Below are 19,454 nucleotides of genomic sequence, written 5' to 3'. Positions count from 1 at the left end.
CAGGGCAGTGTGATGAGGACCAGGGCAGGGTGATGAGGACCAGGGCAGAGTGATGAGGATCAGGGTCCTAAGGCACCCAGCACCTCTGTGCCTATCACCAGGACAGCCGTGGGAAGTGACCTACCCCCTCCACATGAGACGGAGCACTCGGAGCGGATGGTGGCCCACGTATAGCTGGACTGGGTGCTGAGCTTCTTCTCACCCCCCAACCGTGGCACAGAGTATTCCCAGGCAATGCCTGGGTTCCTTCCCTGAAACAGAAGCTATAAAAAAAGAAAGGGAAAAAGATAATGAGTTAAGTTAGAACCAATAAATAGAAGCTAATTTGTTTTAAACTACATGAAACACCAGCCATATCCAGCAGGAGGTGATTACAGTAATAAACACTGTCCATCCTCCAAATTTTGCATTAACTTTCTAAACAGGAATTAAACTAGACACAAGGACATCTATAAAATATGTAGACATTTGACTCTTTTGCCTTACATTTACTGTTTCTTCCACAGCCTTTACCACCTAACAAGAGCATTTGGTTCTTTCCCTCCGTGTTACCGTGGGAGCCCCACCAATGCTCTCCATCTGAGCAAATCAGAAAATGATACCTAAAAAGCACCTTCACAATTCCTAGTGAGTTCCAAACCACCAAGAACAGGTGAATGGATCTCATCCATGCAGGATGAAGGCTAACTCTGAGTACTTCCTCCTGTGATGGGATGCAGAGGACTTTTGCCTACTGGCATGTACTGTATGGCTCCAGGAGAAAAACATCTTACTAGTAAAGATCTCTCAGCTTGGGCACACCTGTGAGCAATGCTCAGCACATGGAATTGCATTTGGACTCTTCATCTCCTAGCTGGAAACTCGACCACATGGACCACTTACTTTTTCCTTTATAAACGTATCGATCCCTTGACCTGGGTGAGAGGCTTTTCTGGAAACCTCACCATTAGCCTGTTAATAGAAATCCCATCTCTGAAGTTTGGAGTCTCACTGGTCCCTGATGGGAGGTTCCAGTGGATGAAGTCACTGGAGCTTCCCTAAACTCCCTGGCCCCACAGTTCCCTCCCTGACAACATAGCTCGAGTCTAGTTGGAGAAGATGCTTCAGGACAGGTATGAGCCCTGGACAGGTGGCCTCAATGTATGACCATTGAGCCACTCTGCCGCCTGATATCCTGAGCCTCTTGCATAGGAAACAGGTTCCCAACAAGCCTCAACTACCTTCAACCCTGACCGATCTCTCTTTCCTCATGGGTATTAAAGCTAAAAGCCTGAGATGGGGGGAGAGAAATAACCAAGGCAGAAATTCACAGTGAACATGTTTATAAAGGGGCGGAGGAAGCAGCTCCGGATCAGGAGGGGCGATGGCAGTAGGATGTATGGAGATGGGGTGTCTCCCAGGAAGATGCAAGGACACTGGGATGGGACTGCCAGGCCTGGAGAGCAGGTGGAGGGCCTGTGGATGGTTCACACCTGCACCCATAGGTGTGGGTTGAGGGGGCAACTTTTGAACCAGTCTTTTCTTTAAGTGTGCACAGAAATACAAAAAAAGTAGGGAATTAGCATGTCCACTGCCTGTTGCCACCACCTGCCCGGTCCCATGAGGACAAATTACATTGTTAGAAGATGCCCGTTTGTATGTCGTGAGCCTCTGCCATCTGGGGTAGAGCACAGAGGGGCTTGGGTAGGGGGTGAGTGTGCAGTCCCCTGCCAGGCACTGGGCCCAGGTGGTGGGTTCTCATCTCACTCCCATTTCCACAAAACTCGGCAGAATGCTGGTCCCACCCAAACAGGCACACACAGAGCCACCCACAGTGTCTGCTTCTCAGAGCCACAGAGCTTACAGGAGAGAAGCAGATTTTTGTCAAAATCGACTGATCAAGATGCAAAAATGGGGACTGCATGATATGCGTAATTACAAATCTCATCCCACACCTAGAAATGAAAGGCGATCAAAACAAGTCCACTGGCCCATTTAGTCTATGTATTGATTAGTTTTGTTTCTGAGACACTATCTAATTGTAAACAATTTTGTGTGGATGTAATATTTTTCCAGTAGCCTTGAACCTACAAAAACACCCTAAGACCTCAAATCCAAGCCCTGAGACCAAGAGGCTGGAACCTACCTCCACGATCAATGTTTCGTTGGTTGGCCCAGGGGAGATTAAGCTCTCGGGCTCCCTGTAGGACCGCCTGTAGTTGAAGGCAGTTCCTGAAAACTTGTACTGGCCAGGCCAGTCCACTGTCCAGTGTCCATTCAGGTAGTATTTTTTGAGTGCATTTCGCACAGAAATGTAGGAGGTAGATACATTCATTTCATAGATGTGAATACTCCGGGCTCCAGAAGGAATGATGACCATCTGGTAATACTCTAGAGCAAAGGAGACAGGAAGGGGGAGGATGTGATGCTTCACTCAGTACTGCCAAGGCAAATCCCTAAGCACCTGCTGTTCTCCATAACCAAACCTTGAGAATCAGAATTTGGAAACTGGAGATCTGTTTTGGCAATCCAATTGCACGAGTCCTATAAATGAGTTTTTTATTTTTTTAATTGGAGCAGAGCTATTGTAATATTCACTGTGTCTAAAAACCACTTGAATTCAAATACCCTAGCAACCACTTCCAATCAAAACAGAAGGTTTGAGAAGCAAAGCAGGCAAGGAGTCTGTGTAGGGATCTCAGGACTCTGTCTGCTGTTTGCACTACACCTCCCATCCTTCCCACCAGGTGGTTCCTTTCGCCCTTTGATCAGCCAGGCAGGCAGCTCCGGTGGGTGGACTCACGGTTGGCACGGTGCTGCTTGGCATAGAGGCCCTTGTGCGTTGTGCAGCTGGAGTTATTTCCCCGGCACACACCGCAGGAGTCTTCCACAGCATCGGATCCCAGCACATTGTCACACCCCACTCTCTGTGGGACCCACAAGGTCACGTGTCATTCATGAAAGACAAGACAACAGGGGCAAAGTCACAAACCTTTTCCCGTCGAGTTGAAAGTTTCACCAACACGGGAGAGTTAACAAATATTTATTGGATACCCAGTATGTGCACTGTGAGACTGTCAACTACGCTTCCATCCAAAGGAGGAGACCTTCGCATGGCAAACATACCCTGTCCTCTTTGGCGTTTTTACACGACTGTCCTACACTGAGCCCAGAATTAAACCTATCGGGTTGTCATGCTGGAGACGTGGGTAAATTTCAGACCGATATAAAGCACTTAGCACAAATGACAAGCAATGTGGCCTCACGAGTTTCCACTGGAATTCGCCTTGTGCTTTTTTGAATCGCCTTGTGCAGAGGCAAAGAAGGAACACAGGCCACAGGGCGATTATTCCCAGCAGTAAATTATGTAAGAGGCACATTTGGCTACTGTCTAGAATTTTAGCAGCTGTTTATATATTCTGTGATGCTTGCCAATTTTCCATTTCCTAGCAAAGACTATAGGCTAGCTATGTAAAAAATCCATTCAGAAATGATGGATGAACTATAGTCCACAATCCCTTGTTTGAAATCCTAGGGCCAGATGCATTTCAGAACTCAAGAGTTTTTTGGATTGTGGGAAGGTAATTAACACACATATGATGTGAGAGTCCCTGCAGGGCTCCGGACAGCAACGATGTTTCTAAAATGCGCACATCTCTACAGTGAGCGGGATAAACATAACTGAAGGTAGTCGTATCAATTCAAGACAGTTTTGCCACCAAATAAATTCAGGTCAGCTTATATTTTACAGTCAAATAAACTTTCCATTTCACACATCTTTGGATTTCAGAATTACAAATAAAGGATTGTGATACTGTATCATTAAGAATACATAAAAACAATGACATATTTAACAAATCAACTGATAATTAGACACAATGGGTGGACAGTTGAGCATTTTAAGGCTGAAAGAGATCCGAACAGAATCATTTAGTCTAATCTTCATGCATTCAAACGATTACACTGAGGGTCTGAGTGGATGATTCAACTATACTGTGGTCATGGTCTACACCTTAAAGAAAATCAGACCTGGAACCAAGGTCTTTGGACTCCACTGAATACGAATATTGAGTAACTTCTTCACTGAAAAGCCCATTATTTACATGCAATGTATCTGACCATTGCATGTAACACCCTCCTACATCTCACTTCTGTGCCTGGTAACAAGCTCAGAACGTTGCGTTCACTTAGCCGCCTATCTTTCCCAGCCTGTGCCCTGAGTCCCTCTCCAACAGAAGTGAGGTTGCCGATTTCCCGAGACCCCCTCGACAGCAGTGAAGCGGCCCCTGTCTCTGTGCTGTCCCTGCCTTCATTTACTCTGGCGCCACTGCCTGGCTACTGCCGTCTGATTGGGCGACTCTACGCGTCCCCAGTCCCAGTGCCTTCCACAGGGACATGTGGATAAAAACCCCAAGTCCTCGTCCCCACAGCAAGTGGCCCTTTGCAAGCTTCTCCCCTTCACTCACCTCCTCAGCATCCCCCAGCTCCTGCCTGCCTCTGGGTACTCTGACCCCTGAACTGGTTCCTACCATCCCATGATTTCCTGTATCTCTGTGTTCCCCTCCCTGCTTCCCCAACACCCCTCTTCCCTTTCCCTTCCCCGAGGAACCCTACAAATCTCTTAGGTCCACATCTAAGAGAGAATCAGCTCCACCCTTCCCCCCGCCATGCTCTCTGCACACGCCTCCATTGCCACAAGCCACTGCCTGTCTCCATAGATGTTCATCTGGCTTTCTCTCCCTCTGGGCTGTGATTTGGAGGGAAGGGGTGTGCTTTAAATGTCTGGTCTCTCTAGCCCCTTACAGGATGCCTGGCATAAAGCAGACTGTTGGGAGATGTTTGTTGAATGAATGAATGATCATTATTACCTCACATATCCCATCTATACAAACATTACGGCTATCCTCCGAGCATGGAGTCCCATCTTTGACTTTATTTGACAAAGAAAAGAAGAAATCAAATCCTTCTGCGATACAGTAGAGTTTGCATAAGTCCTGATCTTAAAAAGAAATACACACACAAACACAAATAAGAAAGATACTTAAGCTCTGATCATTTTTTTGCTCTAAATTTTAGATAGACTATTTTTTTTCTTTTTTGCCCATAAAATAACTCCCACACAATAATACATTGCAAAGACATTTTTATAAATTGCCTCTTTAGGCTTGGTTTTTCCCCTTGAATTTTTTAAAATATTTTTTAAAGCTTCACTATTATTTTTTTTCGACTGTGTCCTTTATCGGTCCTTGCTCCGTACACAGTGGTTGGCACATAGTAGGCATTCAATAAACATTTGTTGACTTGAACTACATTACTGTTCACTTATTTTACTAGTATAGTTAATTACTCTTTCTAGAAATGCAAAAAGTCACTACTATTTTGTAGCAATACACAAAGTTCTTACAAATAAAGTGTAATAAAATACTCAAAATAATCACAAAATTTCTTAATAGCTAATGCATTTACTAAAATACATAGTATTTTTAAACTGATAAAGAGAATAACTTTTGGATGAAATCTCCAGAGAACATTGTTTTTTAAATAAATATAATGGATTGTCAAAAAACACTGATACATGGAGAATATAGGTCTCATTATATACTACAGATTGGCAGATCAAGTTCATATACTCTCTCGGTAATCCATTTCAAGGATTTATGACTTATATGGCTAACATGAAATTTTGTAGAAACTTTTTTTTTTTCCCCTTTGTTCTCTTCTTGGTAAAGAAGAGAACAGTTGATAATAAAAATTTATCTGCCTTAGGAGTTTTCACATGCCCAAGACTCATGTACAAGTATTTTCTATATAGTGCAGGATAAGAAACCCAACTGAATAATTCTAAGAATCAAATTTAATACGTGTTTCCATGATTAACGAATTTATTTACTGCAGACTAGCAAAGCCAGAAATAGCACACAGATTTTTTGAGCCCAATTTCGAAGTTCTTTCTACTCTTTTCTCCTGTGCCTTTGTTTCTCACTGGCTTAATTTTTCTTAATTTTTACTTAATTTTAGGAGTAAAAACACAACAAAAAAAGCTTTGTTTGAAACTGCTTAAATTTTCCTTCCAGAATTTGCTGATTCCATAAAACTCTCACCATGATAACATTATACATATTGGGATGGTAAAAGTTAAGTGCCAGATGAGATGGCTCAACTTACATATTTCTCAAGTGTTTCTTGGATAACACAGTACTCTCATTTTCAAAGAATGAGATGCTTAGGTGTTCTTTGAATTTATCTTCAAATTATGCTACTTGAGCTACTGAGTTCAAATTACTATGATCAGAAGGCCAATACATATTTCTCTTTAACTGGAGAGTACAGTCTTATATATGGTACAAATAAACTTCCTGGCTTATAAGTTGTAGATCGAGACTTTCCAGATATGTAGTATATTATCTGATTTTCCAAAAGACGTGAATTTGCTTTCATTCTCTGGCAATGCTGAGTGTTCAATGGGTGACATACTCAACACCATATCACCATCAACTACCATGATTTGTATTAAAAAAGAATTGATTCATTACCAATAAATCGTCTACTTTGAGTGCTTTATCACTTCTTTAAAGATTTCATGGTATTTTGCACATGCTCTCTATCTTGTTTGCTTTTATTCTGAGCCCACAGCTGGTCAAGTTTAGATAAGATGCCAGTGACCTTCAGGCAGACAGAATCAAACTAGCAACAGGGAAAGAACCTGTGACGTTGCCCTAACAGCAATTTAGGTCTATCCGGATGCACACTATTGATCACATAGTTCTTTAAAGAGTAAAGAAGCCCGAGGCTGCCACCAGAAAGTGGGATTTGAGATTTACCTTCTACGTGGGTGTACGGCTTCCACTTGTAGTACCATCCTCGGAACCGTTTGCTATTGTACTCGGCACACTGCAGGGCACGGAAGTCGACACTGTTATGGGGACATTTCTGACTGTTGCAAAGCTTCAGAGTTCGCGTGGATCCCGCACAAAACTTCCCTCCATTCGATGGTCTGGAATGTATAGCATCCAGTTAGAAACCTTGCCTTTGAATAGCCACTCACCCTTCCCTTGAAATGAGGCTTATTAGGGAGATGGAGCAGATAATGTTAAAGATTTAACATAGGAAACTGGTGACCATTAAGTAAAGATACTTACCGTCACCAGTTAAAAGAAGTGCATTCCTAAGAAGGCACTGGCATTTTCTTACATATTAATGATATGGGTAGTATTTTCCTTTTCTATTGAGTCTGCAAATAATTGCAACATTGGTAGAACAGGTTAGAATATGGGAAGTGAGTTTGCACGTATTTTCTCATCTTCCTGTAGGGGGCAGGGTGAGCATCGTTGTTCTCCGAATTCCATAAAGGAGGGGATGACTACAGGAGGGCAGCTGGGAAAAAGCAGAACTGAGACTGAAATTCAACTACTTTGCTGTCCAGATGGCAACTTCTTTCCCCTACCAGCCTCTTTGCGACAAGGCGAGGACACCGGATGGGGACAGAACAAGCACTTGTCTTCCACTGGTTGGAAGAGACAGCAAACACCCCTCTCATCCCTTAGAATTCACGTGGACACACCAGCACGAGAGCACCCTGTCGATGAAGGGGACCAATCAGGTCTCATGCGTTAAAGACAGGACTGAAATAAATCATTTTACTTAGTCTTAACATAAGTTAAACACATATAGGTGCAAAAGGAGAACTGAAAAACCCCTTCATTCCACTGCATTGGTGACTGCTTTTAACATCCTCATCGTCTACAGAAGACACACTGAGACCACATGTTGTGAAGGGAAATATATTTGATGAAAAACCAAGACTTTGGTTTTCTCACATGAAAAGATTGTTCTTACTGATTCTTATCTATTGATTTGGGTTCTCTATACTTATGATTTATCTCCTTATTATAGGCAGAACCTTGGTATTTCATGTAAGCATGGTTAAAATCCAGTTCTTGAATATCACTGTTGGCTCCGTTACTTTTGCTGTGGTTAGGTAGTTATAAGCACCTTAAATTATACCACAGAGACATCGTTGTACAATAAATGCTTGAGTAAAAGGGCTTTCTGACTTAGCATTCTTTTACAGTAATATGGGGAGTACAGAATTACTTTCACTGAGCTTATGTCTACATGCTGTTTGGAAAGTTCGTTGCAGAGAGATGGGTGTTGATGAGGAGGGAGGTCCAGTGCGCTCACCTGGGGTTGGTGCAGAGCCGGTCCCTGTGAGACACCCCTCCTCCGCAGGTCCTGGAGCAAGGAGACCAAGGAGACCAGTCTGACCAGTGGCCGTGGGTGGGCTTGGGGCCTTCGTCACCATATTTCACACACTGCCCTCCGCGGCACCACTGAAAATTAAAAACAAAACAAAACAGTGATATGACTTGTGGGTAGTACATCACTACTGCAATGCTGAGCCGAGGGGAGTTTGGTCACATAGGCAGACATCAGTATCCCTTCCCTCAGGTAGCACATAATAAAAATACATTTGATGCAGCTTCTTTTCTTCTTTCCAGACCTAGCCTTGTTCTATAAATCCACATAAAGGGAAGGCACGGAGCAAAATCATTTTCAAACTTCTGCCTGAACTGCTGGAACCTAACACATGTAGTTAATTTGTGTCGCAGGAACACTCAGTCCAGTTGTTCACCTCTCAGGTGTAGGAGCCCTAACCTTTCCTGGAAACAACGTGCTCTTCACCTCTCACTGTCGGAACAGACTGACTGTCAGGTAGAAAAATCCAGTTGGAGGTTCCATGTGGCTCAACACCTTGTCATTTCTGGCCGGTGCTCTGTGCTTTTGCTCCAAAGCACCTGGGCTGGGAGCCTGGAGGTTATAAGTGATGCATGTCAGAGGTCACACAGCTTTCTAAGGACACGAAATAACCCACACAGGGCTCCTCCTGTCCCTACGAGGCTGGAGATGCTATCAGCTCCCCTTTCTCCAGAGAAGCGTTCATAGATGTTAATTCTGCTAAAATCTACATGGTTTCTTCACTTCCACTACATGCAAAAACTACACAAGATCTAGCGTGCATTCAATGGTGTTGGTTTTCCCACTGATGGACCCATTCACTGGGCACAATTGACATTCTGCCAGCAAAGCGTTGTGTAGGAGTCTATAAAAATAATAGTTTCAGAAGAGCAAATCCAACCTGTCAATGTCGATATGATTGCTGAACTGTTTAAGGTTCCTTGCAGTACTTGGTGTCTACTGGATGAACTCTACTTGAGCTGCACAAAGTGCTGGGTTTTAAAGTCACTTGGATAATTCCTCTGTTGTGGTCATAGTTAAGCCAATAACTTGACTTAAAGCCTAAATGGAACCTATTTAGGTTAGATTGTTTCATTTTGCTTGGGATGTTTATGAATTACTTTAATAAAATTTGGTGTAGTTTTGTTTTAAAATTACAGAAAATGTTTATGTTTTTTTTTAATTTAGAGTTTATCCTTTTATTTTTTAATATAAGTAATTATATATAGACTGGTATTTCCTTTTCTTTCATAAATGACCCCATATTATCCACATCTTTTTCCATCCTGCTTTTTCATTTAACAATATGTTCTGTAGTTCATTCCACAGAAGAAGATAGACACATCCCTCTTTCCTCTGTTGCAGTTACAAAACGCTCCATTAGGTATATTTCCAACCAGTCCCCTTCTGATGGACATTTGCATCATTTCCAGGCTTTTGCTTTGATAATTATTGCTGCAATTAACAGTCTTACAAATGTATTTTTTTTTGTTTTTGCCAGAGTATCCTTTTTTAAATTGAAGTATAGTTGATTTACAATGTTATGTTAGTTTCAGGTGTACAGCAAAGTGATTCAATTATACTTACATATATATCCATTTTTTTCAGATTATTTTCCCTTATAGGTTATTAAGAAATATTGAGTATAGTTTCATGTGTTATACAGTAGGTCCCTATTGGTTATCTATTTTGCATCCAGGAGTGTGTATATGTTAATCCTAAACTCCTAATTTACACCCCCTTTCCCTTTGTTAACCATAAGTTTGTTTTCTATGTCTGTGGGTCTATTTATGTTTTGTGTATAAGTAAGTTCATCTGTATCATATTTTTAGATTCCACATATAAGCTATATCATATGATATTCATCTTTCTCTGGTTTACTGCACTTGTATGATAATCTCTAGGTCCATTCACATTGCTGCAAATGGCATTATTTCATTCTCTTTTTATGGCTGAGTAGTATTCCATTGTATACATGTGCCACATCTTTATCCATTGATCTCTCGATGGACATTTAGGTGGCTTCCATGTCCTGGCTACTGTGAATAGTGCTGCTATGAACATTGGGGTGCATGTATCTTTTCAAATTATGGTTTTCTCCAGATATATGCCCAGGAGTATCCTTAAGTGACTATCCTTAAAAATTATTTAAGAAAACTTTTTGAGATTCTGAGGAGAAAGCACTACATCTTCTCCCAAGGAGGTTGGGGGGAATGCCTAGGTGCACGTAGACACACAAACACGGACATACATACATACAATTTGAGTCTAATTTCATGCAGGTCATAGACCTGTGGAGCCAGTCAGTGGGGTGGTTGGGGGTAAGACCCTTGTGTGAAATGGACACATAAAATGTCTACTGAAGCACCAGTTGTATTTCTAAGAACAATCCCATGTTTATCACAATTTTACATTTTACCGATGGAGAGTGTGGCTTATGAAAGAGGCTTTATCTTGGACAGTGTGATGTCATGATAAGGCTCACACCCTGTTGTGATACTGTTCAAGGAATCCATTGTTACATGGATTGTTACATGTACATCCCGTACAGACAGGGCAGCAGCATAACGAGGCACAAGAACGTACACCGTTCTTGAGGTGAAAATGAGCCCCGCGTATCACTTCAACCAGGTGTGTGACCTGGGGCACTGACTCAGGTGCCCTGAGCCTGTCCGTCCTCCTGTGAACATCAGGGATGAGGGAAACCACCAGACTGGCTTGTTCCAAAGACCCAATGCAATGACACAGGCCAAGTGCCTCGGACCATTTGCAACGTAATCACAAAGTGAGAGGTGGTTTAATTTTCTACTAGGGATCATTAAAGAACCGGAATTTGCTTCAGCATGCATACAGGCTGTGGTCCTGACCCCTGTTCTGGATTTCTCATGGTATGAGAGCAGAGAAACCGAGTGTCTTTTTCCTGGAAGAGTTCTTTGGTGTACAGTGGGGGGCTGCCCTAGGCTCACCGTCCAGGGTGCCTGTGACAATTCAATGTATATAACGTTCTCAGTACAGTGCTTGCCACTGAAAGATGCACTGACCACTCAGGTTCACCAGCATGCATACCCATGCAGAGCCTCAGCATTGGTAGCTGATGGAGGAAAATAGGTTCCCATCTAGGAGAAAGATGCACAGAAGCAGTACAGTTGTTGTCAGTTATCTACAGCCCATCCATTGTTCTGGAATATTCCAAAGTACTGAGATACTGACTTTTGGTAATGCATGCTTCTCAACCAATAAACCTCATGGACACTTGTGGACCAGTGATACAGGATGACACAACTAACACGAAAGGGGGCTTTTACATGAACTTCTGATGCTTGTCCCAGCATGGCCACTGGGCAGCCATTCACTCCTGGGCAGAACACTCACTGCTGTGTAATTTGTAGGCATCCAGTCCAGCTTAATGTGCTTTAATTCTTTTCAATATGAGGAAACACCAGGAAAAAAATATTTTAAAATACCAATGAAAACCAATTTAATTGCTTTTAAGGTAAATAGAACGTAACAAGAATATATGGGTGGCATCACAGCTGTAACTTCATCCAAGGAAAATAGTAGATTTTAAAGAAAGTAGGACACCTGGAGAACCACACCATACCTGTGTGAACCATCACCAAGGCAACAATGGAAGGGCTGCCAATCTTTCCATAAATAGGCATAATTTGGCAAACTATCAGATTTGCAAAATTTGGTCAGTTTTAGTCAGTTATGTGCAAAGAATCGTGATCACCTGCAGTTAATGTTCAGGTAAATTCCCTGGTATCCCGTGACGGTTGGTATTTCCACATTGTAGTACCTAAGCAAATCTATTTTCCCTTTCAAGAAACTAAAAGCATTTTAATTAGACGTTTTTGTTATGGATTAATTTACTGCTGCCTACATCCCTAGAAGGATTTAAACATCAGTTTCACCCTGGGAAAGTCTGAAAATAAAGCATATTAACATGTGTAGGATGAATGGTCACTGGGTGCTATTCTTAAGCAAATTTACTTCATTTCTCTTCATTTCCTCAGTCAGCTTTGCAATAATTCAACCCAAGAGCATTATGTTAGCATTGTGTCCTAATACTTTAAATCCTTTCTCTTTGTATTCACATTTAAATATGTTTATGGTATGATAGGTTTATTTCGGACTTTAAACATCCTGGATCAATGATATTTAGGCATAGATTTCTATTTTGTACTCATTAGCATCACTAAAAAGTTCAGATACATATGGATGAAAATGGTTACAGTGAAAATTTGGTTCCAATATATTTCTATCTTTATCAATAGTCTTTTATATTCTGAAAAAAATACAATCACAGTTTAAATCAAAAGGATTAAAAGATTACTCTTGACTGTTAAGATAATTTATTTTTAAGTGTTAATGACAGAATTGTCATTGCCCCCCAGTTAGTAATAAACTTGCTGTCTTATGAATTTCTTCTTTTCCCCACTAGAGCACCTCTCTCATTTTCACAGAAGCAACAATAGGTCAGAAGGATCTATTCCACACTCTTCAAGCTGATGCTTTGAGGCTTTAACAGAACTGCTGAATGCTGGCTCTTTATTTGATTAAAAGGTAGTCAAGAGTTTAACATTTTCCTTCATTAAACAGATTCAGCCATCACCTGTTGCCTGATATTTATGTCTATTTATTCCAGGCAGCTCATCAATTATATCATTGGAAAAGTATGAAGGGGAGTCCTCTTCATAGAATTAATATAAATTAAACACAATCTTTTGACATGGGTATAGATATGGACATATATATCAGAAGGATGGGCTTAAAAAAATACCAAGGCAAGCAGAGGAAAGATGCATGGTTGAAAGACTGACATCTGAATATGACATATGTACCTAAGATTAGCTTCTTACCCTGTCACGCCCACAAGTTGTGCCTTCTGCTGCTGGCATAAATTTAGTCTCACATTTCCTCCCAATCCGGTGGCACCACAGGGCTTTACAGATATCCTAAAGGAGAAAAAAAAGGTCATTAGTATTACAAATGATCCATACAACTCTGAAAAAATATCACTGAAAAAATTAAGGGAAAAACAACTGATATAAATTGAAAGCTGACATCTACTTAGGAGTAGGTGCATATGATAGAGTGAGGATCTAGAAGACTCATGTTCTAGACTTGCTTCAACTTAATTCTATCCCTGAAGCTCTATTTATTTATATTTATTCATCATACATTTAACAAAATTACACTTTCTAAATTAAAAAGTAAAATATGCTTAATCCAGGCACTGAAGAAAACTGTGAAATATTAAAATTAAAAAACCCAGTAAAACCTAACATTTTATAATTCATTCTCCATCCTACCTTTCACTAACTTCTCCTTGTCCATTCCTCTATTCAGCTATCCATTCATCCAGCCACCCACTCATCCACCATCCCCAAATCTTCAATGAAGTCCTAGAATATGCCAGTTATCTTACTAGGCAGGAGGTTCCATAAGAAATATGACCAGACCTACCCTCTCAAGAATGGTCTTAGCGGGATAGGTTAGCTGTAAATCACCGTGTGGTGCACATGGGAAGAGGTGCCCCTACAAGGGGAAGAACACAGTGCAGGGTGGGCTTGCCAGGAGAAAAGGGCTTTGCCTGGAGGACCCAGGGAAGAAGTCAGAGAAGATGGACATCTGAGCCAACTATTGAGCTCAAGGACAGCACATTCAAGGGAAAAGGAATGAAGGGTTCGTGCAAAGGAAGATGAGAAAGAAGAAAGACGTGTGCAGAGGAGGGAAAGCCCACATGGCTGCTTGTCAATAAAATAAAACAAGATCTGAGATTTATACATAATAAAGGCCTCTCCAAGTATAAGGAATTATTTTTACTTCTATATCCTTTTGAGCCCAAAGGAACATCTTAGTGAAGGGCAGTCAGCAGTGGGACTCATGAAATGATGGGACCTTCAGGAATGCTGGTGGTAGCTTCAACTGCACATGATGGAAACATTTCTTAAATTATCTGCACAACTGTTCTGAACATTTGAACAAGTGCTGCACTATTTCCCAAGTCATTTAATAGCTGCATCTACTGGGGTTTTTGTGTTACAAAGAAAATGCAACACAGCAAAACTTCCACCTAATATTGCTTGAAAGATGGCATTTCACGGCACTTGTGCCTTTATTTTCTGTTTCAGTGATGCTAGAGATGTGCTCACAGGAGACCTTCTGCATTGTGTGAGTGAACTCTTGAAGGGTTTCTCTTTTAATAATCCATATTAATTTTACCTTCATAAAACTAATTCTCAAATCTCCTTTATAAATGTACTTGTTATATATTTAAAAGTTAAGGAATTTGTTAAAGGCACTGCCTTATATTTTTTTCCACTTGTATGTCTCTCACTAATAAGACAGCTTTTCAGAGCATGGACTGTGAAGAAGCAAACTCTCAATGTTTTAATTTTGATATCAACTAATTGCTTTTATTTCAAGGTATTCATAGTAACCTCTTAAGATTACAATCGCTGTACCACTAAACTTCATTTTCTTGGGAGTCCTCCAGAATCATTAAGTGCTACTGGGGCAAATGTGTCACGCTGGTGGTTAGTGCTTTCCTGGCTCTCATGACATCAATTAGCATGCTGTGCTGGGAACCTCTCTTCTTGCCCAGAACGGTGGTTAGAGATCAGAGTCATAAGAGGACCACAAGGCATCCATAAAAGCAGGGGCCTGGGCATCTGTAAGTCTCCAAAGAGACAACTGGGAAGCTCTGTTTGCTTCCCGGGATGACATCGTGACAGAAACCAGGATATAAATAAAGCTCCCTTGAAACCCGAACTTGTGGACCCCGGCTTAATATCTGGGTGGAAATATGGTGGATCAAAGCCAGAATCCAGACAGTGGTGCAGGGTAGGCATACCTGCCCGTGAGTGCTGGTTCAGAGACCTACTGATTTAGGTGGCTGGGTGTGCACACACACAAACAGATGAACACACGGATGGAAGAGTGAATGATAAGTGAATGGTGGATGTGACAGAGATACCTGCTCCTGTTGTTGGGTCAGTGGGGGATGGACACAGTGTTCCAGGTGAGGGTTTGGGCTTCCGAGAAGGTAAGCCTGTCTGGTGTGAATTGGGCATGGCAAACCTGGGCAGGCAGAGTCCCGGTATCCTCCCTGAATGCAACCATCCATCGACTTGTCCTGGGGACTGAATGAAGCGTCATAGGTAGGTAATGTGCCCAACTCAGGGCCTGGCACCTAACAGGCACCAAACTCATGTCAGTGTCCTTTCTCACTTCAAAGGTGTGAGGAGATGTGAGCTCAATCCCAGCCCCCAGCCTGGGTTCATGGCTGTGGCCTGAGGGAGCCAGTGGTACTAAGTCTGGAGGCAGTTTCAGGGATGATGCAAGATGATAAAATAAATGGTGTTTTAAAATGCTAAATTATTTTTATGTATTTGTCACCAATACCTGGAACAGTGTTTAGTACCTGGCTGGCTTTCAATAAATGCTTTCTGAGTTGAACATCTGTTAGTTTGTTTCTATGGAAACCTTGGACAGAATGAGCAGGAACATTTTTAGTGTAAAATGAAATGAATAGTGATCAGTGAATTGTGATCATAAAAGCTTCTAAGATGACTTAAGAGGGTGACATTATGATATGAAAACACTACACCTAGACTACTATTCAAAGGATTTTCATAATATTCTTACATTGTAGTTTGGGGGAACATTTTGCAGAATAAAGAAATATGAATGGAAGATACTATTGAAGGCAATAGTTTTTAAGTTTTCTAAGTAAGAAGCTCTCAAGTATAGGATGCTGGTGACAGCTCACCACTAAAGCATGTGACTGTAACTCAGTCTGTGCCCAGCTTATGCCATCTGTGTATTTCAGCCTCATTCTGGAAGCTGCTCAATTCCCAATTCCAGGCCTCCAGGCAGAAATAAATCAGAGTTACAAGAGCCTTGAAATATATAATTCATGTTACTGTGTTCCAACATGTCAAAAAGGATTTGAGACCTTGGTGCCCTATAGATGTAACTGCTGGTCATTTAATAAAAATGTGACATTCCATCCTGGAAAACAAATAAAAATTCTAGTACCTCAAACAATGTTTATTTTATTATATAAACAACCAAAAACCAATTACTTCCTCTCAGTTTTATCACACTTTGACCTAACTGCTAACTTCTGGACATAATGTACAATGGTTGTATTAAATTCTGCTTTATGGTTGTAGGTCATTACGTTCTTAATAAAACTTCAGGGTCCTCTTGGAACAATGACCCTATTAAATCATGGTTCTAGGGCCAAGAAGTTGGAATGCAATACCTGCTGGATTGGAGGGTGGGTTCCCAATTTACCAACAGTACCCAGGACACAAAGGTGATCAAATTTCAAAGTAATTCTGGCAACTTGCATCTCAGACTGCAGGGTCAGGCCACCAAACAATGTTGACGAAGCAGAATAGGAACTTGATAAAGACACAATGTTTAAAATAACTAATACTTGACTTAAGAAGAAGAAAGTTGAGGACCACGTACAGAGTTCATGCTTGCTTTTATCTTTGCTGTTAAGGAATACTGTACTCTCTTTAATGAAGGCTCTCTCACTTGCTCTTCCTTCCCATAATTTAAGAGCTACGTTCACAATGACTTATTTTGATAATACTGACTTAGTTAAGTTTAACATCGCAACCTAATACCCCAAATAAAACAAACATTTTCAGATGACTGTGTTGGATTTATTGTGGCATTTCCATACTGTGAATAGAATGCCACCAGATTAGTTTTCTCAAACTGTCAGTATCAGACTTTCCAAAAATACAAACTAAAAATGCATATACAAATGATGTTATAATAGGATATATAATTTATTGTAATTATTTGTTTTTCAAGCAGTGGTGTGCTTTTATCACTAATTTTGATTATCAACAAGTCATCAGTGGACAGAGAAAGCCATGGCCATATATGTGTGTGGATTTATAAACAAGTATGTAAACACCCACACATATACACCAAATACACATCTATTTATCCAAAAGAAGAATGCATATGCATTCGCGTTATCTCTTAACTTTCCAAACTAAATGGCACGTGGTACTTAAAAAAGGTTCAACCTGTCTAAAACATCATCCATCCATCTATCACCCTTCCCAGCAAAGTCTTACTGAATGGGCCATAAGTGCCAAGTACTGGTTGAGGCATTGGGTAGTTTCCTTGTTATTTATTATTTTATATTCTTCAGTCAGAAAAGGGAATAAGCTCACAATATTGACTTTAATGGGTATTTTTCAAAAGGTATTTTCTCTACTGTTCATGGTGAAGTAACTGGTAACACACTTACTTTTCTACATGCAAAAACTATAAAACTGGACAAAATATATTGGCCAGTTGTTTCAGACTCTTGCAACAAGCAACACAGTACATGGTCCTCAAGAGAAGGGAATTTGTAAGGTGGGCATCACCTTTGCCCAGCTCTCTCTCTGGGAACACTTTGCTGACCACGGTGCAAAGACATGGTTCCCATGAAGACAACAGCAGTCTCACTGAATGGAGGGTGCATAGATCAGAGTTGGGGCTGCAGAAGTAGCTAGAATTTGTGGGAATGGGACCAGAAAGGAGAAAGCTGCATTGAGTAGGGAGCACCAGAGGTCTCCATGAGGATTTCCTGCAGGTCCTTATCTGGTGAGTGAATGGTTGATGCACAGGATGAGACTCCAAGTGGCCTGGAAGAGGGCAACAGCTTTAGGCCGAAAGCTGATAAGGGCTAGAAGACAGAGATGCACAATGCTAGGAGACAGCAGTGTTCTGGCCACATAAAGTGGAGAGACTTCAGTAAGCATCCCGGGCGCCCATGTCTCATGAGTAAGAACCACAAACTAGAGTACAGGCCATGCCCTAGGGCTAAGGAAAAACCAGAAATGATGAGCCCTAAGGAAGAGTAAAACAAACCTCAGGGGATCAAAAGGATTCACCTATTATAATAACATAATATAAATACATGCAACATAAAATAACAATATGTTACAATATATAATTGTAACATATGTAATATGTTATAAATATATTTAAAAAATGGACATAATAAGTGAACAAATGGGACATTCCCTAAAAAAAATATAGACTATAAAAAAAGAACCAAATAGTAATTCTGGAACTGAAACTTAAAATAACCCAAATGCATAGCTTGCTGAATTGTCTAAACAAATGATTAGAAATGTTAGAAGAAAGATACAAATGATCACAAACATTTTATCAGAAACAGCTGAGTCCAGATGAAAATGGAATTATATCTTTAAAGTGTCTAAAGGAAAAAAAAAGAATAAACTATTTAGAATTCTGTACTCAGAAAAAGTGTTCTTCAAAACTGAGGGTGAGTTAATGACATTTTCAGATAGAGAAAACCTGACGTACTTTGTGGCCACAGATTGTGTTACAAGAAATGTTAAAGGAAGTTTCTCATCCCCTAAGGAAATGATATAATTTGAAACTGATCTGTAAGAAAGCATAAATAATAAATGGCAAACATGTGGGTAAATATAAAAGATGACCCTATTTTATTTTAAAGCAACCCATTATTTTAAAACAAAAATTTTAATATTGTGTTGTGTGGTTTACAGCATGCATAGAAATAAAATACATGATGACAATAGTACATACTGTGAAAGAGGGATACATGGACTTATTTGTCGTAAGGATCCTCCTGCATTTTGCATAAAGTGATATGATGCTAATTCTATGTAGGTTGTAAATTAAAGATGCAGCTGTAATCTCTAGAGTAACCACTAAAAATACAAGAAAATATAGCTAAAAAGCAAATTGATGCAAACATAGAATTTTTAAAAACATGTTTAATCCAAAAGAAAACAAACAAAAAGGAAGAGAACAATAGGAAACAAATAGCAAAATGGTAGACTTAAATCCACTATGTCAATAATTACATTAAATATAAATGGATTAAACATCTCAGTGGAAGGCTACAGATTGTTCAACTGGATAGAAAAGCAATGCCAAACTAAAGGATGTTATGACAGACATGTTTTATATAAAAACACAGAGAAATGGAAAGTAAAAGGGTGGGGAAAGATATCATGCAAAGAGTATTCCTAAATAAGCTGATGTAGTTATATTAACATAAGATGAAGTACAATTCAAGGGAAAGTAACATTATCAACAATAAAATAAAGTTATTGTATATTAATGAGAGAGCCAGGAAGACATAAAATTCCTAAATGTGTATGCACCTAAATACCCAGCTTCAAAATATACAAAGCAAAAACTAATAGAACTAATGG

The 19,454-nt window shown here is 40.4% G+C and overlaps 1 protein-coding gene across 1 annotated transcript in view; it reads right to left on the bottom strand.

Annotated features, from left to right (window-relative positions):
• Positions 1-19,454, bottom strand: part of ADAMTS16 (ADAM metallopeptidase with thrombospondin type 1 motif 16) — a 154,427-nt gene that overhangs the window by 68,053 nt on the left and 66,920 nt on the right. Inside the window, exons 11-17 of the mRNA XM_029219208.1 lie at positions 13,077-13,172; positions 8,161-8,309; positions 6,801-6,973; positions 4,848-4,978; positions 2,783-2,906; positions 2,126-2,370; positions 125-263 (exon numbers count right to left, since the gene is read on the bottom strand). Of these exons, the coding sequence (XP_029075041.1) occupies positions 125-263; positions 2,126-2,370; positions 2,783-2,906; positions 4,848-4,978; positions 6,801-6,973; positions 8,161-8,309; positions 13,077-13,172 (1,057 nt within the window). The remainder of the gene's footprint in view (positions 1-124; positions 264-2,125; positions 2,371-2,782; positions 2,907-4,847; positions 4,979-6,800; positions 6,974-8,160; positions 8,310-13,076; positions 13,173-19,454) is intronic.

Source organism: Monodon monoceros, unplaced genomic scaffold, assembly GCF_005190385.1.
Source record: "Monodon monoceros isolate NGI ecotype Baffin Bay Population unplaced genomic scaffold, NGI_Narwhal_1 Super_Scaffold_12, whole genome shotgun sequence".
In the NCBI taxonomy this organism is placed as follows: Eukaryota; Metazoa; Chordata; class Mammalia; order Artiodactyla; family Monodontidae; genus Monodon; species Monodon monoceros.
This window is presented reverse-complemented; position numbering and strand designations above follow the sequence as displayed.